Here is a 23,044-nt window from a genome sequence, read left to right as displayed (position 1 = left end):
GTCTCGATGACAAATTTGTTTGTTTGTTTGTTACTTTATTTACATGACTGACTCATTATGTCATCAGCTGTTGTGATATCATCTGTGGAAATTATAGCCATGTTACTAGCTAGCAACCAACACACTGGCTAGAGACCAAATGATTAGCAAAGGTAGCATAGACATACTGATTATACAATGTTATAAAATGCTAAACTGGGTTTTCTCACAGTCAAAAAGATCATTATTTTCAGTTTTTACTTTAAAAATAAAATCTGCAGATGTGTCAGTGATTAGTTTGAATGATAAACTGGGAAAACTGGCATCCATTGAGCTGTACACATCACAAGACGACCTTGTTCACTATACAACAGAGTAAGAATCATCTGTTTGCTATAGGAAACACAAGTTTTGCATGACATGGTGTAAAAATCAGGCATACTAACACCAGTAGCCTATGATACCATGCTCACATTGACAACGCTAACATTTGCTAATTAGCACTAAACAGAAAGTACAGCTGAGGCTGATGGGAATGTCGTTAGTTTTTGTCATTTTTCTGCTAAGATCTTCTATATATTTCAATGTTGTTACTGCAGAAATGCACAAAAGGTGCGTTTTTAACAGTTTTGAAAAGTGTTTTAGCTTTTGAAAAATGTGCTGCAAATATAGTGCAGTGTTTTGCAGGTGGTGGAGTGTGGATGAGAAAAGCGTTCATAGATTTTGGAAATGTGGTCATTGAATGCAAAAATGATTCACAGTTTGGTCCACATAGACTTCTGTTTCACTAACTGTGTGAAGAGTTTTGACAACGTTACTTCAGTTTTGACCAATGCATGTTAGCAATCAAAAAAAAAATGTAAATCACCCACCTGAAAAATAGACCAGAGAAGTCTGGTGGTGACAGTGTTCTGATGTAGATTTCAATGTAAAATAGAAATAAAATGTAAAATTCAAAAAGAGCTTTAAATGGTTCTAAAGCAACTTCTACTTCTCAATCAAGAACAGAGTTAATTTGTTTAAAATTTCCTCCGACACACATGGCAAAGCCGTCAGTCACCTCCGTTTGCAACAGTTTACTCCTGAAGCCCGAACACTAATGGCTTTCAACATGGCTACATTTCCCACCTCGCTGTTTCTTCCCTCAGAACAGCCTCGTTGACAAGCTCCCTCTGAGGTGAAAGCTGGTCATAAAACACAGCCAGCGACTCAGAGTTAAGCGAGCTCCAAGGCTGTCGTCACAGCTCTTAATGAATCCTCAGGTCTGTGCAGGAACAGAGCCGGGCCGAACGAGCGTGTTTACCATGGAGAAGACGTCATCGCTGCCGAAGAAAGGGCGTAATTATAAACATGCCACTGCTGTTTCCAGTGGTAGCGGTTTAAGAACAGACCTCCTGTCGCTCTAGGGTCTTAAAGACCCCAGGAGAACAAGTGGCAATTTAGTAGGGCTCGCCTTAACACTCTCAATGCGGGGTTACCACCCTCCAAATTTAAACTACAGTATGAAGGGATTACAGAGGGTGTAGGAGACAAACTGAGACAAATGGCCAGAGTGTGGCAGCTGGTTTCACTCCCTGAAAAACTGAAAAAAACATTTACATTATAACTTTTTTATTTTATTTTTTTTTTTTTACATTTGCAAACACACATGTCTCTATAATGAGTTTACTTTTTCAAAACTGTTTCAAAACACAGTTCTCTCTTCACTGGCATTCAGCTCAGCACAACATTTAATTGCATTCACATCCAAAGTGCACTAACGCAACTAAAACACTTCACCCATATCACAGGATCAACTCTTGTAGCAGAACACTGACAACATTTTTTTCCTAACAAGAAAACTTAGTCGTTCATTACGCAATGACCTGAAAAAACAAACATGAAGCATTACGATATGTATCACTATTGTTCTTTGTTTTAGAATATTGTCTTAGAATAAACCAAGCTCTTATTATAACAAAAACAAAGACGTGATGCAATATGCCTCCGTTTTTTGCAGTAATTCTAAGTGCACAAAATGAAGCTAAAGTAATATCAGTAATGCAGTATAAAACTATACATATTCACTATAAATACAGTATATGTATAGGTGAGCTACACATATAGAGGTGCAACATTGCTATTCAACCCTTCTCATCCACATCACACCATGTTTTCTTGTAATACACCTGGGCAAGAATCATTTTGCATGGCTGATCCACCCCCTGCAATCTTCTGCAGATATGTCCAGACATCCAGCATTCATTATGTCCAAGAGGGACATCTGATCATGTGGCTGGTGGTTATAAACTTTCCACCTGCATGAAGAAAAATAACTCCTCTGTGAGGTTGAGGAAAGGAGAATAAAAAAAATGTTCTGGATTCAACCTCACCTGCCCTCTTTCCTCACCTGTTGCAAGTCAATGAGTTGAAATGAGGCACTCAGTGTTGTATGACCCAATGAGGAGTTAATGTATTTTTATTTTTCTATTTCTTTTTAGATTTAGATAAAGCAGAATGCAGCAGTCTAATTCACAGTGTGTTGTGTTATGTTTTGGTTTTGAACGTACATTTAACAGTTTGGACGGTAGTATGTAAGCATGTGCAAAATGGACTGTAAATACACAGAGGTTTGGCAGTGGATGAGTGGCAAAACAGTTCATTCATTTTGAAAGATGTGGTCTTTGAATGCATGTTGTGCCAAAGCAATAAAAAGTCATCCACAGTTTAATCCACATCTATTGTGCGGACCGTGTGAAGAGTCGTGAAAAAGTGAACTCAGTACTGAGTAATGCTTGTTAGCAATTATATAACAAAAAAAACTGTAATCAGTCATCAGTTGTTTATTCTAGTCAATTTCAATCCATTGTATGTCTTATTGTCATAGTTTTGGTCAAGTTAACTGATAAGAAGTGAGTAACCATTCAAACTAACTGAATCATTTAGCTGTATTAGGCTTTATACTATTATCTTCTTCCTGTATTATTTCCTACATTTTCATTGGACGTCAGCCAATAAAATCCTTTTTCTAATGTCTAATGACTGTGGTCAAACAGATAAGCTCCTCCTTTAACAAATGTTTGTACAACTGAATGTTAAAGTCCGGGGTATCTGTAGTACATGTAAGCCTACTTCATATTTTAGACCTCTTTGTGCTTATCTAGTGACTGTGTGTGTGTGTGTGTGTGTGTGTGTGTGTAGCTTTAGGAAGTTGGTTAATAGTCCTGGCTGTCATGATCTGCCCTGCAGTAGACTGATTGGATGGGAGGGTTGTGTGTCACTATTTGTTCTGGTTAATGAGCGGAAGGAAGGTGAGCCAATACAATACACACACATTCTGTCAACAGAGGGACACTGTCAGGGGAGTGTGTGTTATATTAATGTTCAAGTTGTGTCAGGGTGTTTTTTTCAATGGCACTTGGGTATGTGCATGAGTCTGTGTGTGTGTGTGTGTGTGGTGTTAAGGGTGACTGCCTTAAACCTCACATCCCACCTCAGGCTGATTAGTAGTTGTTCTTTAAGTAAACACAAAGCTAACTCAGGAGGAATCTAACCTGTGGAAGGAAGGAAGGGAGGAATCCTCCATCCATCACTGACCAGAGGCGGCAAAATGGACACACTTGACTGGGAATTTGAGTTTCCTCTGGTCATTGCCATGAAAGGAAAGACTTCCACTCTATAATGAGACACTCAAAAGTTAAAATAAAAAAAAAACAACAACAACAAAAAAACAAGTAAAACTGACTGCTGACATCAAAGTAAACTCGAGTTGCCTTCAGTGTCTCTTGCTCGTGGTCCGAAAATTAAGTCTCAAGGAAGTGTCAGCAGTTTGAAAACACGCACAAAAAAACAGGTCTCCAAGAAAAGTATTAATTACTACGTACAGCAACATGATGTGTTAAGTGAGTTTCTAGCAGATCATATGACACATCCAAAGTCTGCATCATCTATGCTATGGAATCATTGCATATTTTGCCCACATGGATGCATAGATATTTCTGAAACTCTTCATTCATTTATTTATACACTGATTATTTATCTGGCCACTGAGAACTCAGTGACAGCAACATTCCCTCCGAGATCAAGGGTGGCGTCTAAAAGACTGCGTCCAAACTTAAGAAAAGTAAACATCTTCAGAAGTCAGGGGGGCCTCCACATCTTATCTGGAAGCAATACATCAGATCTAATTACACTCAGGCCTCTTCTCCGATATGCATAAAGTTTTAAATCAACTAAATTACCCCGGGGGCCGAGGCAACATTTTATTTAAATGTTTATTTAATTGCCAGTTTCAGAAAGATATTCCAGAGGAGTTGCAGGGTTCAATGAAACTGGGTCAGGTTGGTTGTTGGTGACAGCAGAGTGAGATGCTGGCAAAATCAAGACTTGTTTTACTGTATTGAGAGAAGCTGATTGTGTCTCAAGCGATGTCATTTGTTCTGTTATGTAATCTGTAGATTCATATATAATTATAATGTATTCAGGCATATGTCTGTGTTTGGAAATAGTTGCTGAAAATCTTGAGGGCTTAATTTCTTTCTTTGGCTCGCTAACTGGTTCACATCTTATTTTGAAGAGGAACAAAATTAAGGCAAAAAGCTGAATGGAGTGAGATCATCTCCATCAGGCTTCAAATCCCTCCGTTAACTTGTAGAAAGTCACTCGTCTTCTGTTATTTCTGATTTCGTTCCATTTTTATTGTTCCCGTGTTTGTTTGATATTTTGAGCCTAAATGATCATTCTTGGAATAGTCTATATTACTCCGAGTGCCAACAAATCTCACGAAAAGACCAAAACCAACAATGAATATTAGCTGTGTAGCCAAAGCCTGATGTAGAGTATTTTTGTCCTAAAACTATAAAACATATTAATGAGCCTCACTGCACTTCGTGACATGTTCCTTCATTACCATGATCTTGGCTATTTCATTTCAATCCCACATACACAGTCCTGCTGCTGTAGAGCTGCCCAATTCTGTTCCAAACACACAAAAAAAAAATGTAATGGTGGATTTTTATTTTAAGTGTACTCATAAATCATTAGCAATAAAAAAAAAAAAAAGATTAAAATACTTTATGTGTTATTTTTCCTGTCAGAGAATCTGAATACAAGAACCACCTATTGTAAAAACTGACAATAAAAAGTCTTGAGAGACCTTTTTCCAACAAAAATCATGAGTTTATTCATTTTTCATGGATAACTCATGAATGAATAAAGTGATGCTTTAAAACACCTTGTATTGATATTTTGTATTATTTTAACAAACATTCACATCCTCCAGACCTCCAACAAATGTACTATTTATTCCTCTATAAGTAACGCTTGCAAACAATTGTATTGCACAGCTGTTTTAGGAACTTACCAAGCCTTTTTTATAAATCAAACTATAAATTTGTGACCCACTTTTAAGAACTGAATGCATAAAGGGTACACAATGTTGGTTTGGGACCGAAGGATTGAAGCAGTTTGTAACTTCTCCTTTGAAAACACCCACGTAAATAAATTTTTACTCACTTACTTAATGTTCTGACTGGCTGGCAGTTCTCCATTTTTTGATTCAATTTTATTTCATCTTTTAAAAAGTTTGCAAAGACACAACCGCACTAACTCAAACACTTTTTATTGTGACCAAAGAACAATAAGTATCAGATCAATCAAGTTTGCTATTTTACTGTGTATTTTACCATTTACTGTTTGTTTGTTTGTTTGTTTGTAAGTGAAAATTTGAATAAAGTGCTGAGCTGAGTTTTTAGAGTGAAAATATTTGGGGTTTTGTGCCCCAACAATGACACAAATCAACATTAATTAATACAGTAATCGACACTGATTCAGTACCTTATCTCATAGGAAGGATAGTAAAATTTGAGAGTATCACAAGGCAAAACTTCCCAGGAGAAGATTGCAAAGACAAACATTTCAGAGTTTCACAGCACGCCTCAGTAGTTCTGTGAGAACCCCCACCTCCCCCCCTCCCTCGCCTTTTTCTTTTGCATCATGAACTTTGAGAGCCCTGGGAGAATCGGGGGGAAAGATCTGGGGGGGAGCAAGAGAGAGGCAAGGAGGGAGGTTAGATAGAGGAGTGGTAGGGTGGGCAGCCCGGAGAATGCAGAAATTGACTTCTAAACAGATGCAGTAATTCCATTTCCACCCTTTTAAATTTGGTATGCAGGGGGCCAACGCGTAACCCTAAACCCACTATCACTGTTGCACACAGAAGGCGGGAGGCGTAGTCGACAGTTGGTGGCTGGGGCCGCCGAGTCTATCAGCCTTGTTAATCAATACGGGTTCCACTCTGATAGACAGCGATTGGTGTAACCGATGCTCAGCCTGCTATTCTGTTCGCCCTTGTGGGAGAAGGAGGCACCTGTTTTCCTACGACTTTCACCTGCGGTTCACAGCTCGGCTGGAGACGGCTGGCCCAGCGTGAGGCATCTGGATCAGTCCCAAGAAAGTCCCTTCGCTGTACATGGGAATGTCAGAGGAGTCTCGTTCCACCGGGAGAAAAATTTTCCACCTGTTCTGACAAAATGATTGCTGGTGTCAAAGTAAAACTAAATACTGAATATTGCTGAGGTTGTCAGCTATCTGAAACCATCAAAGCTGCAAAGCATTTATGAAAACATTTACCAAAATAACAAAGTGGGGTTATGACGCATCTGAACTCCAAAGAGGAAATGCTGCAAATTCAGTCTGTTTTCTTAAATTCTCTTAGGGTAGGGTATGTTAAACAGCATGAAATCTACCATGATTGTGTTCAGGAAGTCGTAAGTCTTGCAGTAAATTTACAATAACTCCATCGCTGCCATTTGGAACCATGAAAATGCAAAGTTACCTACTGCAGCTTCATCTTAAAAAAATACTAACCTTTTACAAATTGTATAAATGTGTGTGTTCTTTATATGTCGAGCAGTAAACATTGGACAACATTTTTTCTAAACTGAGTATATAGCTTTTAGGAATAAACCCTTTATTTTGGTGCGTGCACACTAGCATATAAAGGTCTGCCAGCAATCCATTTTTTGTTAGCTTTTAAGTAACATTTAACCTGAAAGAATTCAAATTCTCTGAAAAGTAAAAGTCAAATGTCTGGGAGACAAACATACTGTAGATGTAGGTGGTAGAAAAATATAGATAAATACAGTTAAAACCTAAAATATACCTTACACTGATGTTATGACAATAAAAAGGTTTAATCCTACTCTGAACTATCAGTCGAACCCTGCGCTATCTAGGCATCTATGAAAGAACTAGAACGACTTGATGGAGAAGTAAACACATTGGCTTCAGCTGTAGGTGATTGTGTGGTCGGGGGGGGTTTAATATGTTACTAAGTAGTTCTACATCGCTGGTTCAGTCTCTGAAACCAACAGCACCCATCACTGCCAAAAGCACCCCTGGGCAAAGACTCTAATTAGCTGAAGTGTACTAAAAGCAGTTGAGGAATGAGTGGCATGTTTTGTATCAAGTGTTTACTTATCAGAACTGAAGGTTGTTGGGTATGTTGTACAGAACATGGAGCCCTCTGAGACAAACTCTGAGAAACCTAGCCATGTATTTTTATGTTCTCGAACTAAGGAAGAACATGTGATGTCAGTATGTCTGTTCTGACAAAGGGCACCTTCACATCACACATTAGTAGTCACATCATACCAATATGATATATTGTTTTTGATCGTTTTGTCCTACTTTTCAGCAAGATGAGTGTTTTTTTGTCAAATACAGGGATACAGTGAGTGCTAAAAAGTTACAGTAAAGTATCTTAAATTCAATTTTGAGAGCATTTTTGTCACTACCAGTTTACCCAGCACCCTCACAACCTTCATTTGAGACCCCAAACTGAGCCAAGCGTCCTTTAACAAACACCGGAGCTCAGGGCTAATTGGTTCAGATAAAAACCTGTGGATTGCTGCATGTCTGCCAAACTGTCCCTGCTCCATTTGAAGCTGATGAATCCAATAAGAAGTGTGAATCACTTTAATTAGTGCTATCAAATTGCCGTATCTGCACATGTTAGCTTATTTTCTTTGGGCTGAGCTCTGAAACTGTTTAAACACACACACACATACTGTCCTGTTTGTTTGGCCTGGTGGTGCGTCGCAGTAATCATCAGCCCAGCATGCACCGAGTGAAACATTGGCACCGGCGTTAAGACAAACAGCCCCCTCCCTTTAAACCAAGATGACCCCCTGCTGTGGGCTAACAAGACCACATTAACCTCCCTTACCACACACACACACACACACACACACACACAGACACACACACACTCTGTCTCTCTTTTTCCCCATATGCGAACATACTGTACATGCAGATATATTCTCATACTGTCACACATGTAGATGCACGTTCTCTCGTTCTTACACACATAATTAAACTCTTAGTCCACATGCACATCTTCACACATTATCAGATTCACAGAGACTGGAAGTGGAAAGTGAATGACGGACAGTATCAGACTAGTGCTCCCTTGTGGCTTTAAGAACCGTTTGCCAATGAACGACAGATGCATTTGCTTTTTATAAACTTTGCAGCTAAAATGAACCATGGGGGTTACAGCTAAAAGACTTGAAGAAGTGTCCTTCCTCACTTTACCCTGTGAAAATTGACTTTAGTCAAAGTTTTAATAATATCTGGGGACCATTTGAAGAAGTTTTGGATAAAGATATGGACTGTAAGAACGACTGTGAAAGTGCTTTACTTTCCTGCACCCTACTTTATGTTTTTTTTTTACGATAACGTGGGAGGCTGATGGCTTCAACCACGTTTAAACTAAAGATTTCTTCTTTGTTTAGATAAAACAATGGGAAATGATGTGTTGTTGTTTTTTAAATCTTTAAAATTAAGTAAATATAAAACAAATTAAACATACATGTGTACTCATAATTAAGAAATGTAGCTTACGCTCACATCTTGATGTAAGTCTGCAGAGATTCATTGTTTTATAAAGGACTTTTTGGAGTTTTAATCTGTCAGAAGGCAGTCATATTCAAGAATAAACCATTTCTAATTTTGAAAATGTACACACAGTGAGAGAGAGACGCAGACGTGAGTGAGAGAAAGACTTGCAGCAGTGATGTGGTGATAAAATCAGTAGATGCATAAAGTTTGACCTCCAGTTAGATGAACAAAAATGATACACTTTTAGTGAAGAATGTATTTATATTTTCCCCCTTAGTTGTTTAAATTTCATCAGTGCTGCTATTTATCCTGTCAGCCTAATAAATTGGATAGGTTGACTTTATGTTAGTTTACTCCCCACTGTCTGCATCCCTAATTACATTCCTTCCTAATGTTTCTATTGTATTATAACTCCCCCTTCTCGTTGTTTGTAAAGGGTAGAGTGTGTGTATTGGGGGGTGGTGTAAACAGGGACAAAGTGATTATAACCCTTCCTCCAGGGTGAACATTTTAAACAAACTCCTATAGAAGGAACCCTTGATTGACTTATTCTCCCTCTCCGCCCATGCTGGGGGAGTGTCCTCGCTCCTCTCGTATAAAACCCAACGCACCCACCAAACACAGAGCATGCAGAGAGACACACGGTGCTGCACCGACACAAAGGGAGAGCGAAGACTAGCAGTAACCCAGACTGTGTGAAAGTAAAGCGCTTGTTTTTTGGAATATTACGCATACTACAGAACAGCACAAACTGTACTGCGCTCTAGCATGAGTTCAGCAGTATCCTTGGAGTGATCGGACTTGCAGCTTACTTGCAAAGCGCAAGTTCGTTGGCACTTTGTCTAGGGACGAATCGCGCACAGAAACCAACGATGGAGAGGAGCATCCCGGGATGGTGCGTGCTGTTAACCCTCGTCCTGCACGGAACTGGCTGCATGGCGGCCAAGGAGCACCAATGCCAGGAGATCTCCGTGCCTCTGTGCAAAGGCATCGGCTACAATAACACCTACATGCCCAATCAGTTCAACCACGACACGCAGGACGAAGCCGGCCTGGAGGTGCACCAGTTCTGGCCGCTGGTGGAGATAAAGTGCTCCCCGGACCTGCGCTTCTTCCTCTGCAGCATGTACACACCGATCTGCCTAGAGGACTACAAGAAGCCGTTGCCCCCGTGCAGGAGCGTGTGTGAACGGGCCAAAGCTGGCTGCGCTCCGCTCATGAGGCAGTACGGCTTCCCGTGGCCAGATCGGATGAGGTGCGACCTGCTGCCTGAGCAAGGCCACCAGGATATGCTGTGCATGGACTACAACCAGAGCCAGACCACCACCGCGTCACCAGTGGTAGCGAAGCCAACCAACCACCCCTCGAAGCCTTACAACCCTAGGAAAAAGAACGCGTACGGTCGCGGCATCCCCGGGAAGCACAAACCAGCAGCCTCCCCGTGTGAGACAGGATGCTTCTGCCGTGCGCCCATGGTGCCGGTTACCAGCGACAGCCACCCGCTGCACAACCGCGTCAAAACGGGTCAGATCTTGAACTGCGCCATGCCGTGCCACAATCCTTACTTCACCCAGGAAGAGAGGACTTTCACTGCCTTCTGGATCGGCCTCTGGTCCGTCCTGTGTTTCATCTCCACTTTTGCAACTGTGGCGACTTTTCTAATCGACATGGAGAGATTTAAGTACCCGGAGCGCCCCATCATATTCCTCTCTGCCTGCTACATGTTTGTGTCCGTTGGATACATTGTCAGACTGATCGCCGGACACGAGGAAGTGGCCTGCAACAGGGAAAACGGAGTTGAACACATCCACTATGAAACCACAGGTCCTGCGCTCTGCACCATAGTTTTCCTGCTTATCTATTTCTTCGGCATGGCCAGTTCGATATGGTGGGTGATACTGTCTCTCACTTGGTTTCTCGCTGCAGGAATGAAGTGGGGGAACGAGGCCATTGCCAGTTACGCACAATATTTTCATTTGGCCGCCTGGCTCATCCCCAGCATGAAATCCATAGCAGTTTTGGCTCTGAGTTCTGTTGACGGGGACTCTGTGGCTGGGATATGCTACGTGGGTAACCAGAATTTGGATAACCTGCGAGGTTTTGTTTTGGCACCTCTAGTTATCTACCTGTTCATCGGCACCATGTTTCTGTTGGCCGGGTTCGTCTCTCTGTTCAGGATCAGGAGTGTTATCAAACAAGGGGGGACAAAGACTGACAAGCTGGAGAGGCTGATGATCCGGATAGGAGTTTTCACAGTTTTATACACCGTCCCAGCCACTGTCATAGTGGCGTGTTACTTTTACGAGCAGCATAACAGACAGACGTGGGAAATTACGCACAACTGTACGTGCATGACGGACCCGAACAGGCAGAGGCCGGACTATGCTGTGTTCATGCTCAAATACTTTATGTGCCTCCTGGTGGGCATCACCTCAGGGGCCTGGATCTGGTCCGGGAAAACCTTGGACTCCTGGAGGACTTTTTGCACGCGGTGCTGCTGGGGGAGTAAGGCCTCCGCGGGCTCCATGTACAGTGACGTGAGCACGGGACTGACCTGGAGATCCGGTACGGCCAGCTCCGTCTCCTGCCCCAAACAGATGCCACTGTCCCGGGTCTGAACACGGGAGGGATGTCCGCTCAAATGCATCTTATGTCATTTGACGCTAAAGACTTAAAAACCAGCGCATATCAGCTTCTTTGGGGACAAAGTGGCGCAAAGACTAATTTAAAATAATTTGGTTAATTTGGTAAATTATTCAAAGTGAATCACCGAACTGCCAGTTTAGATGAAGCTTTGGTCCTGAGCACTCCCCTAATGTGAAATACGTGTTGCATTTGTGGTCATAAATGTTCCATTCTGCTTATAAAAGTTATAAGATCAGTTTGGACTTATATATTACTTATGGAAAGTGCTCCCTCCTTGCCTTATCCAAATGACGTCCATGGGTTTGAATAGACTGTGTGGGCAGGGGAGGGGGGTAACTAATTGTGTTGGGATTGTCCATCAGCGTGTTGTAATTAGCACATTAATGAGCGCCTAATGGCTTCTCTTTAAATAATGAGACTGTCAGCAGCAGAACAATGTACCTGGCACGAAGAATGCAGAGTCTTATCTTAGCTTAATTGAATGCGTTCAGCTGACAAGATCCCCCATGTCGATAGGTTACATGGTATAGCTAAGGCTCTCTTCTTCTTGTAAAACTGTAAAGAACCGCTGTGTCTTAAACATAAGATTCACAATGAGACTGCTCTGTTTGAAATCAGGCCAGTGCTGTGCTGTTTTTTTGTTGGGTTTTTTTTTTTTCGTCTATGAAATGGATTTACAAGTACATTAATCAATGCCTTAATACTGTCTCATACGGGTTGCATTAGCGCGTAAAGTGTATTTATATAATTATTGGTGTACATACATTGTACATTTGTATATGAAAATTTACGAGATTGTAAATATGTATAATTTTCACTTTGATAGAAGATTTTATTTTGAGAATAAAACAACTTTTATTGAATTTTTACTCATGCGTCCTGGTCACTCTCGTCAAAACTTTGTTCTGGGATTTGACACTACTATTGTTATTACAATGCATGCTCTGAAACACAAACTGAATATTGTGGACTGGTGTGGCAGAACGCACAATCTGGTCAACATCTCTGTATTGTGCGTAATGGTTGAATTATGACACGTGTACTGTAGATGTTAACCGAAAGTTGTAACCTGCATTTGGGGCCACACAGGATAAGAAAGCTCTATTAAATCTCCCCAGTGTTGCAGATCCGCATGCTGTGAGACGCGAGGAATAACATCGGCATGGCAATAGAGGCACCACAGGTGGTCTTCTCAGTTTAATGCCCCCTGCGCTTTACTCATGTTATTAACTCCGACTCCTGCCCCATGTTGAACCTATTTTACATTTTCCGATTCTACACGGTTTAAAAGTCAATTAGTTGCACTCCTCAAGACTTATTTTCTTTGTTTTTCAAGCAGAAGAGAAAGATAAATAATCTTGTTTCCGGTGTAATTGGCCTTTTTCAGAATTTTAAAGAAATAAACATTAGAAGCAAAGCAGAAAATGATGCCAGAAGCAAAGTTTAGTTCATCTTAGCAATTGAAAAAAGTATCAAACGTTTCAGAACAAATATTTGTTTTTTGATATATGGCTTGAAATGCATGTTATTAAGCGGACAGTTCAGGTTACTCCTAATACGGCGGATTGTGTAGAGATGCCCGAGGCTCATAATTAAGACGTCAGTGAGGAGGGACAGACAGTGTACCCGCAGGCTTTCTGTCGTGCGTAAAGGTAATTACCGCCGTGCAGTGTGTGGTCCGTTTAGTGTGACAGTGTAGAACTCTTTAACAGCTGCTGAGCAGAGTCTCACAGACCAGCAGCTGTAACATCAGCATCATCAGTGAGGTCCTGAGTTTGGAAATGTTAAAAGTTTGTGCGTAATGGATGCAGGGGCGCATCGGAGGTCTATTTATAGCATAAGAATGTCTTCAAAAAAAGATTAGACATTCCATAGTATTCCTATAATCATTCATAAACTGAAATGATATTAACTATGCATATAAAACTACATGATGTGGTCGAAACCCTGGAGACGACTAAATTCCACTTGGGTGAAGAGAGATGACTATTGTTGTATAATGCTGACACCTGGTGGTTACAATTAAAAACTGAAGTAAAGCATAAAACTGAGCACACATCTACAAAGTTGGTTTATGGAGCATTTAGTCTCAGAATATTCAGTTAGTCAAGCTACCAGATTGTAAACATGTCACTTGTTTCCGATGTAAGTTTGTGTAATAAACTTCTAATTCTTAACCATCATCATATAACTATGTCCTCAAATACTGCCTGAAATATGTTGTATGTTTGGAAACTTCAGGATCATCACAGTGGTTTAAGCAACATAACATGAAGTTGTACAGTTGGCGCCACCTGCTGGGTGCTTCATTGTTTAAGACTTTATGTGAATAGGGTTTTTTTTCTTGAGGCCAGTGATGTCTGCTTTTATCTACCAAACTTCTTCATACAGAGACTTAAAACAGTGGAAATATCTGAGTCAGACGTTACCATTAATCAATAAATTGCCTTGCATACCCAATTAACCATGATAGAATACAATATATTTAAGTAAGCAAATGAGTTACTCCCTGTAGAGGCTTAATTGTAACAACTTTGACAAATGTTGAATTTATCTCCCCCAGTAATTGCATCAGTTAAGTTAAGGGACTGTTTGCTCAGTCCAATATTAACAAATTGCTGTGCCTGTTCTTGTTACCCACAAGACAAGTTGGCTTCCTCTTCATGTGGTGTGTGGTGTGTGGTGTGTGTGTGGTATGTTGTGGCAGGGGGCTGAGCATGTCCCCCCCCCCCCCCCCCCCCCCCCCCCAGCCCAAAGCAAAAATCAACAGAGGAAATGGGTTGAGAGGTCATGTCTGATCCATCTCCTTCTAACATAAACAAGAAACCGACTTACCGGTTCAGGAAGAGCTCATCACAGAGAGATCCTATTGGTGCAACCCAGAGAACTCAACTCCTCTTCATTGCCTCCAATTAGGATGTTTATGAATGCTGTCTTTGTCTAATGATCTAATTACTTGTCAGACTCTGGTTGGTTTTGAACAAATCATGTTAAGATGTCTGAGTGGCTTACACAGGCTATTAAAGGTCACATAGCAATCATAGCCTATTATTTCAGAATGTATACATAGCTGGGTGGGGAGCCTTTTGCATTCAATAACAGCTATATGTCATGTTAATTCACTATGCTGTCTAAAACAAACATTTCTCCTAGGCCTAACTGACAAACCCTCGTGATAGACAGATGACCTCACTGCTTTCTGCCCCAAAGCATCCTGGGACCAACGACCTAAATCATTGAAAACCATAAGCTTTTCTCTCTATATATATATTTAAAGCCTATCATTCATCTCACTGGCTTGTGAAAAGTCATGCAGGGTGAGGGGTGTAGATGTGAGAGATGAGAGGTCAAAGGTTATGTTTGTCATTACTGCTATTTCTGCAGGGGTAGAAAAGAGCAGCCCAAGAAGTATATCCTCAATCAGAAGTAATGTTACATAACATAAGGAAAAATACAATGAATTAATGAAAGTCATTGTAATAGGTTAGCACACATCTGAATGGGTTAAATCAATTCTCAAGTGGCTGTTTTCCACCTTAAGTACAATAGCAGGAACAAAGCTCATGTGTTTTAGTTTGGCAACAAGTCTGGCTACGTTTGGGTCGTAATTGTACCAAGGTTGCAAAATGAATTTAATTGGTCTTTAAAAATGCCACACGCAACATTTTTAGCTTTCTCCAAGGAACAGGCACTTGTTTTCTTTAGCTGATCTTAGCTGATCTTAAAGTACTTGACGTGCTTAAACCCATGTAGCCTTAATTATTGTTTTAGTGTGTTTTTTTTAAAATTACATTTGCTTAAGTATAGTCAAGAGCAGCACAGCTCTTGTTAGCCACACTCCTTGATGAACTGTTCAGTGGTAAAATCAAAGCAAAGACGAGACATATAAGCCATTCAGCCTCCCTTTACAGAAAACCAACACTCCTGGATCAGTCTGTCTTTTTTTTTCTCTGTACAATCCCTCTATCATTAACATCAAAGGAAGACAGAATGGATTTTGTTTTCCAAGCCATGGCCGTTAGGGAGCACCCTAACTACCCATCCCCCCCCCCCCAACTACTACCAAAGGTGAAGAGGATGCTGGGTAATCGATGTTTCTGATGCCTCTGACATCTTCTCTGATGTGCTGTTGTGGTCAATGATGAGTTTTCCCTCCTACTTCTCAATCCCCTCCGTCTGTCACCCTTGAGATCGGAGAGTGTTATTGCACCTGAGGCAGGCGCAGGTTGATACGTTAACTTCAGCTGAAGAGGAGATCGATGGGAAGCGAAGGCACCGACTCCTAATATTCTGCTCTGTATTGATGTCTCAACACAGAATCCACACATAAGGCATTTTGTCTTTGAGTGACATATCAACCAGTTCATGAAAGAAAGTCATCATTGGTAATATATGTGTGTTATGGGAAAAAAGAAGTGTGATTTTCATACAAATTAATAAACCAAATCACTGGGGGCCACTGTGATTTGAGGTTATTTCTGTCAAAAAACCATCAACTGCACTTGTTACCAATGACCACTAGATGGTAGTAAAAGTAATATTTTTCTCAGGTTATGTGATGCCAGTAGAAACCCAAGACAGTCCTTGTGTTTCCACCATGAAACTTGCATAAATGTCAATAAACAATCATCATTATTTACTTTATATAATTCTGGACAGTGTGTTGCATTATATCTTAATTTTCTTTTTTAAATCTATAAGACATGCCATCAAAAAGTCCTATTGATAAACCCATGTTTTAAAGGGGTGGTGCAACCAAAATGCTCCGTATGATCTTATTATAGATGGTACGACAAGTTGGTGCCTGGAACATGGCTTGTATCATGTCTGCACCATGTGTTAAAACCGCCATGGTGGCTGGGATTTTGCCAAGGACACATGTTTAACCAAAGTGTTTCTGTGTGAGAGTCTTAGCTTGACAACAGACGCATACTAAATATCTGGGACACTGTTTTGTGTGAATGCGGGTTGACGCATGTGTAGGGTCACCAGGTTTGCTTGTTTGACTTCTTGACCTCCATGAGTGACAGTACGGTCCTTTCTCTGAGCACCCAGCTGACCACTGGCCAACCTGCTAATGTTTCTGCATGTCTTAGCTGCCATAAATACCAAAGCAGAGGAAGAATGAGAGAGGTATGAGGCATGTGTTAGGGTCATGGATACAGTGGAGGTAATGTGTCTCAGGGGTTGTGTTACTGCATCATAGTCATTGTTTTATCCAAACTGGAGTATGAGATCAACAAACATTTTCCAGAACAGGGCCATCTCCACATATGAAGATAATAAAACTACTACGATTCAGTGGGAAAATGTTTGGTCCCAGGATGATGAAGTAAATGCAGTTTCAGAGTCTTTTGTGCCCTTTGAAGGTCATATACAGAGGCATACAATGAGTCAACAGTCACTATTCAAAATAAAGACTAATAGGAATCCACACACAAATACAGAAAGAGCTGTAAAAGACCACAACGGATGCAAATGCGAAGATGACTCATGTAATGAAAATGGCAGTCAGGTGATCAAAAAGTGCAACAGAAAATATCAAGAGGTCATCATCTATTCTGACTGAAACTGTGTTCACTTTTTGCAGTTCTGCCATTTATAGTGTTCAGGCTCCTTTTCCTGTGTTGAGTTTTATAACTTTTACTCCCAAAAACATTATTTTGGTGATAAGAAAATATGTTGGATACATCAACTGTAATCTCTCTTATGCCAACATAAAAAGTTCTAGTAAAATATGTGGCATGTCGGAATGTTTTCACTGATGTTTGTCACTGATACTGCGCATTTATTAGTGAGGCAATATGTGATATTTTTAATATTGTACATCACAAGACCTTATCTGAGCAGGGTTGGCTTGAGTCAGGTCATGGCTGGGTCGTCGAGCGGTCATGTGAGAGGTCAGAGGTCAGGTCAGTGTGTCTGTTATGGCTGCCGGCACTCAGTAATCCAGACAACAGCTGAACACTGGAACCACAGCTCCTTCAAGGTCAGACAGTGTGTTTTTGGAGTGACTCATTTTCTCATAAAAAAACAGAAACAGTTCAGGGTGCTGTTAAGAAGTAAAACGATGCCAATCATTTGAATTTGCACAAGAAATTTTATTAATAATTACTTTTTTAAAAAATGTGCTTTCTTTCAAGCATGCAACAAGAAAAGCTACACATCAGTTGTGTCATATGAAACTTGCATCTTAAAAAAACAAAAATTAGGAGAAGATAAGATAAGATGCCTTTTGCCCTTTACTAGCTCTTGAGAAAAATATCTGGCTTTTTACAGTAGATTGCAAAAGCAACATATATAGCTTGTTAGATTTTCAACATTCTTCACCAGATGCTGACAAGTGGGTAACTTCGTCTGTCTGCCATTGATGCTGGGTATGTAGTGTAGTGCATACTGCAGCTGGACACAAAGTTGACCAGGGCAGAATTTTGGAAAACCAAAATAATGAGCTAAAAGCAGCTAATGGGCTCCATAGAGCTGAGAGGAATTGCAGAGTCCAGTAATAATTTCTTGTTCATATTATACTGTATATAATTCGTGCAGCTTTTAAATTACAACAGAACAATAATAGGTTCTATGAATTCATGCATGACACAGATTCAAGCAAAATATTTGGGCTTCTTTCACCTTTCCTGTCCATTACACCCATGCCCTCTTGTCTTGAGGAGAGTCACTGATGTCAGACTGTTGGCTTGAGTTTGCCTCCACTGGGGTGTACTGGCCCAGCTTTTTGACACCCATGGGTGTTGGCATACTAGTGCTTGGTAGTGGTCCCCTCTCTGGGCGAGGGCACAGCGGAGGTCTCAGGTGGCTGTGGAGGACAAAGTGGGTTGGTGCCAGAGTGCTCATGGGAGTAGGTGAGCGGGACATCTCTGCCTTTGTATCTATGCATTTTAGGCTCTTGTCATCAGCAGTTATACCTGTTTTAAAGGTGGGTCCTCCAGTCACCTTTGAATGAAGAAGCTCAGCATTTGGCACAACACCAGCAGTATGTTTTTCATCTCTGAGACCATTCTTTGAACTTCCACTTGGGCTGGTTCTCCTGCTTAAAAGGACATCAGTGTCTTCAGATGCAGTTGTCGTTGTAAAGACACTGCTTTGCTCTCCTTTACTCATCTCCTCTATCAGCATCTCCCTCTTCCTCCTCCATCTCACCATCGCCTTCATGGAGCTCACCAGGTCAACCAGACTCAGTAGTATGGACAAGGAGGTGACGCCTAGCATGAAGTTGAGCATTAAGGTCTTCTCAGTAGGTCTGGAGATGTAGCATTCGACTCCAGATGTGCAGGGAGCCTCGTAACAGAGGAAGCTCTTTGGAACAGACAAACCAAAGAGAAAAAACTGCCCTGCACCAAAAACCACTTCTAGAAGGATCCGTAGAATCACAACCAGGAAGTAGGCGCAGTAGAAGCGCGGCGTTCCCCATTCACGCGGGAGGTCATTAAGTGGAGCTTTATTCAAGGACAGTTCTCTTGAGGAGCTCGAGTTGTCCAGGGTGAAAGGTGAACCTCCTCGATTCCTGTCGCTGTAGAAAGCTCCAAAGTATGGATAAGACAATATTTTATGCATGATGTAAATTGCAAACATCAAATGTGGAAGACAGAGAAGAATAAGGTGGAACAGCCACAGATGGAAGATGGATACAGGAGCGAATACGTCAAAACAAACATTCAAGCAGCCTGGCTGGATGGTGTTGCAGATAAATCTCTCCTGCTCGTCACGAAAGAGGGTGAAACCGGCTAGTAAGAGGACCAGCAGACGTAAAACCAGCATCAACATCCACCAGGTTTTACCTACAATGGAGAGAAGATGACCAAGTAATTTACGTTATAATGAATGTAGATCACTGAATTGACAAATATGGTGAAATTTAAGTGAATCTGTGAGGAAATTACAGTAGGCTTTGTCTTTGCAGAACCCAACAACATTTATGAATGAAAAGAAATTGGGATACAATGTATTTTCTTTATGGTTATAAAAAAGAAGACAATGGATAAAATGATTGTTTGCAGTTACATGAAAATGTACTTTTAAGTTAAATATATGAATATCAACAACAAATTGAAAATTATAAAGGGAAAAACAATTATTGATTATTACTACAGATTTTTTAAATAACAACTGCAGGATTAAGAATACATTTGTTTTTAAGGTTAAATCAAGTCTGTTTTTATTAATACAGCCCAATATGACAATTTTTACAGCACAATACATCCTCTATCCTTAGACCCTCGATTTAAACAAAAAATCCCTCCAAAAAACCCTTTAACAGGGAAAAAAATTAAATAAACTTCAGGAAGAGCAACAGAGGAGGGATCCTTCTTCCAGGACAGACAAACATGCTACAGATTTTGTGTTCAGAATAACAGAATAGACCAAAATAACTAATTTACAGGATGACAAAATTATTGATAGATAGACTCTTACTGTAGTAACACTGCTTCATTTCTAATATTTTAACTAACGAAGATACACTTTGAAGGGACTTACCCATAAAGGAAATATTATGACTGATAGTGATGAAGAGTAGATCTGCTGCTCCCATCGTGCTCATTGTTCAGTAAATAAAAAACGTGATCCCATAAGAAAATAACTCGAATTGATTTTGTAGCCAGGAGAAGTCCCTATGTTGCTGTCTCCTTCAGCACAGCTTGCTACTAAATCCGGTCACCTCCAACGTTGTGTTACTGCTCCTCAGTCTTGTCTGTTGAGCCCAGGACCTGTGGAGAGAGCTATTCTTACCAGGCTGCCATCAAAGCATTGCTGGGATGTCGAGGTGCCAGTCAACCTTACTGGAAGAAGGCAATCATCATTATCATTAGATGACACACAGGACACAATTACTTCAGGGATTCGTGTAGCTGTGTGTTTTATTGCTGACCACATTTGCAACAGGTCATTTTAACAAAGTGCGTAAGGTATTGAGCCCTTTTTAAGAGCACCTCATTTACTTTCACAGAAAAGAAAAAAACAACAAAAACAAAATAGGGCAGTGGGCTATGACTGTTGACAAAAAAAGCAACTAATAAATACTTATCTAACAACCATAACCCATAAAAAAATAACCTAGGAATGTACAATGCATAATTGTAAAAGACACTTGCATTCCAAAAAGTTTTCACCAACCCCACATGGAACTTGCACGCTAACGTTACCTTGCTATGCAACTGAGAACACAGCAGTCGACGGTTCCTCTGGGGTAAATGCTGCATTGAACTTAGACTGATCTTCTTCTGAGGCAGAAGGCATAGAAATATTATCTTCAGTCAGCTCAGAAAGCTGCTCCCAACCAGGCTGAAGAGGCGAATGATAGTCAGGAGGCTAACGTTACAGCTAATGTTACTAGCCAAAAGGTAGCCAGCGACAGTGAAGGAACCACCACCACCTATGAGAAAGAGGATGATGTCGATAATACCAGGGACATTCTGGATTTAAGCCAGAACCAAAAACACAGGCTGCTGGATATGAAGAGGAAGTATGAAGGTATTATTGGAGCAAAACTGAGCACCTGTGACAGTGACAGTGGAACTTGTAGTTGTAGAAAATAGTCACACATGTATCAGTAAATTTGACGTCACAGAGAAGAATGCTGTAGAGTTGCGAACTTATAGTTTTTTTTCTCTTCCACAAACTCAACGCAAAAGTCACACCTTCTCAAATTCTTCATTGCAGGTGCACAAATCCTTCTCTACGAATCGCAAATTAAGAAACTCATACACTCACATTTTTGCTACAGTTGCTGCAGTGAACATGAACATCACACACCCTCATCAAATACTGTGAAGTCATCCGCAAATAGGAATGTGAATTCGTGCAATGAGGGTTGCACACCCTGTAGAATATTTTCTCACAAATACATTTTTTTTTCCTTGGATATTTTTCCAGAACAAACAAGTCAATAACTACAACTGCTTCCGCGCTCTCACTTTTGCACCACATATGTCTGTTAAATGTGGAGCAAAAGATTTGTGCACCTGTAGAGCCAGGGGCGGGCGCTGTTTAGAGATCGTAAAACCCTTTTGGCCAATCAAGGGAGCTTGTTTGAGAAGGGTCCAGCAGCCGGACCTTATTGGTTCGTTTGGGCTCCTGTCGTGTCCCTGGGTGCCCGAACAGAAAAAAACCCCAAAACTCCAGCCTCAAATCTCCAGCTATTAACTTACCTGACCTTCACGACTCAGTAAAGGAGCTGGCACCTGATGTTTAAGGTATGTTTTCTGATATCACTTATCATTATACTTTTGTTTATACACTAGTTTAAATATGCATGCTGGTCAGCTATGACTATCTTGCTTCCTGAAAGGTACGCTAGCTAACAAATTACATTGTTACGTACAGTAATTAGTCGGCAGATGTTACACTCATACTAAATTGTGCATTGATTCTTCAAATTCTCCTCCGTTATCCCTAAAGATCACTGTGGGTCTTTGTAGGTTAGTATCATGAGTATGCACTGAACATGAGATTAATGGTGTTTTCTAAGTGAGTGAGTGATAGCTCATATTTATCGGAGCTTCCTGGAGCTGGGCTGTGACTGAAATATTTTATTTTAAATTTAGGTTTGTTTTATACAAAACAGATAAATTATTTAATCAAGGTGCTTTGGGCTGAAATGTATTGGTGAATGTTAACTAATACTGGCTTTGTTTCTCCATCCATTTGAGTTTTGTGATGGTGTTCGTGAGAATTGTTAATTGCAGTGTTTTTCAGTCCTGGTCCTGGGGATGTTTCTCTCCCTCCCAGTTTGCTCCTGTGGAAAAATACTGTGGTTTCTACAGGAGATGTTTCTATCTCTAATAATGATTGTGAATGCCTTTAAAAAGGCAAAACAGGAGAGAATCTGTAGCTAAGTCTAAGAAACAGGAGGGACCACCTGCAGTTTGTATTGGAGTCAATGAGAACCAGACAGCTTGTTCACTATAAATTAAGGTTTAGATCTCAATAACTAGAACTCCTATGGGAACTATTTGTACATTTTGAGAGAGAGGAGGCTTGTGGCAATAGTGTGAGGGTGTTTGGAGAGTTAAAACCGTGGGAGTGAGATGTTTTTAGAATTTTTTTTTTCTGGTCTAAAAAAATCCTGCTCTGCATTGTGCCTGATAACATGACAGACTGATGAGATCTGAAAAACTGCTCTAAGAGCCCCTCACTTTGGACTTAATTTTCTCTCAAGGTACAAAAGGTATCACAACACAGAATACAACTTTGAAAGAATGTTTTAAGGTTTGAATGGGGTCTGAAGGATAAAGGGATGTCCGAGCAGTGACAAATGTTCAACGGTTTCAAAATGACAGAGGTTCCAACTCAGTAGGGTAATTCCTCCCATACACTCCCATTCTAAATTTTGATGTTTAAAAATTAATATAAAATTGCTGGAATATGCTAGAAAAGAGACGAGTAATAGCACACATCTGCTGAATGAGCTGCACAGTTTGACATTTGAATGGGCAGCAGTTGAAAAGGTCCAAAAAACATACAGAATGTGGAATAATAAGAAGTAGCAGAATAATAAAGAGTGAGAAGAACAAAGTTATTATTAGTT

The 23,044-nt window shown here is 40.6% G+C and overlaps 2 protein-coding genes across 4 annotated transcripts; one reads left to right on the top strand and one right to left on the bottom strand.

The window, feature by feature from the left end:
• Positions 1–9,490: 9,490 nt before the first annotated feature.
• LOC122994635 (frizzled-8-like) lies at positions 9,491–12,371 on the top strand. Its single transcript, XM_044369429.1, has one exon. The coding sequence runs from the start codon at positions 9,729–9,731 to the stop codon at positions 11,472–11,474; it is 1,746 nt and encodes a 581-aa protein (XP_044225364.1). The 5' UTR covers positions 9,491–9,728; the 3' UTR covers positions 11,475–12,371.
• Positions 12,372–17,636: 5,265 nt separating this feature from the next.
• On the bottom strand, positions 17,637–22,923 carry LOC122994113 (gap junction delta-4 protein-like). 3 transcript variants are annotated; one of them, XM_044368625.1, is made up of 3 exons: positions 20,661–22,923; positions 19,996–20,297; positions 17,637–19,298 (listed from the first exon to the last, which is right to left on the bottom strand). In XM_044368625.1, exons 2-3 carry the CDS (start codon positions 20,057–20,059, stop codon positions 18,145–18,147), a joined length of 1,218 nt encoding a protein of 405 aa, XP_044224560.1. In that variant the 5' UTR covers positions 20,060–20,297; positions 20,661–22,923; the 3' UTR covers positions 17,637–18,144. The 3 variants fall into 3 exon arrangements, with proteins under 3 accessions (XP_044224560.1, XP_044224557.1, XP_044224559.1); XM_044368622.1 differs by having other exon boundaries at positions 19,996–20,225; XM_044368624.1 differs by having other exon boundaries at positions 19,996–22,923.
• Positions 22,924–23,044: the final 121 nt, after the last annotated feature.

Source organism: Thunnus albacares, chromosome 12 (genome assembly GCF_914725855.1).
Source record: "Thunnus albacares chromosome 12, fThuAlb1.1, whole genome shotgun sequence".
Taxonomy (NCBI): domain Eukaryota; kingdom Metazoa; phylum Chordata; class Actinopteri; order Scombriformes; family Scombridae; genus Thunnus; species Thunnus albacares.
The sequence above is the reverse complement of the archived record's forward strand: the minus strand, read 5'-3'. Positions and strand labels throughout refer to the sequence as shown.

Coding starts and splice junctions, on each gene's coding strand:
- LOC122994113 (XM_044368624.1), bottom strand. CDS start 20,059: ATGAGCACGATGGGAGCAGCAGATCTACTCTTCATCACTATCAGTCAT. Junction 19,299..19,995: donor TCATAATATTTCCTTTATGG/GTAAGTCCCTTC, acceptor TCTCCATTGTAG/GTAAAACCTGGTGGATGTTG.
- LOC122994635 (XM_044369429.1), top strand. CDS start 9,729: ATGGAGAGGAGCATCCCGGGATGGTGCGTGCTGTTAACCCTCGTCCTG.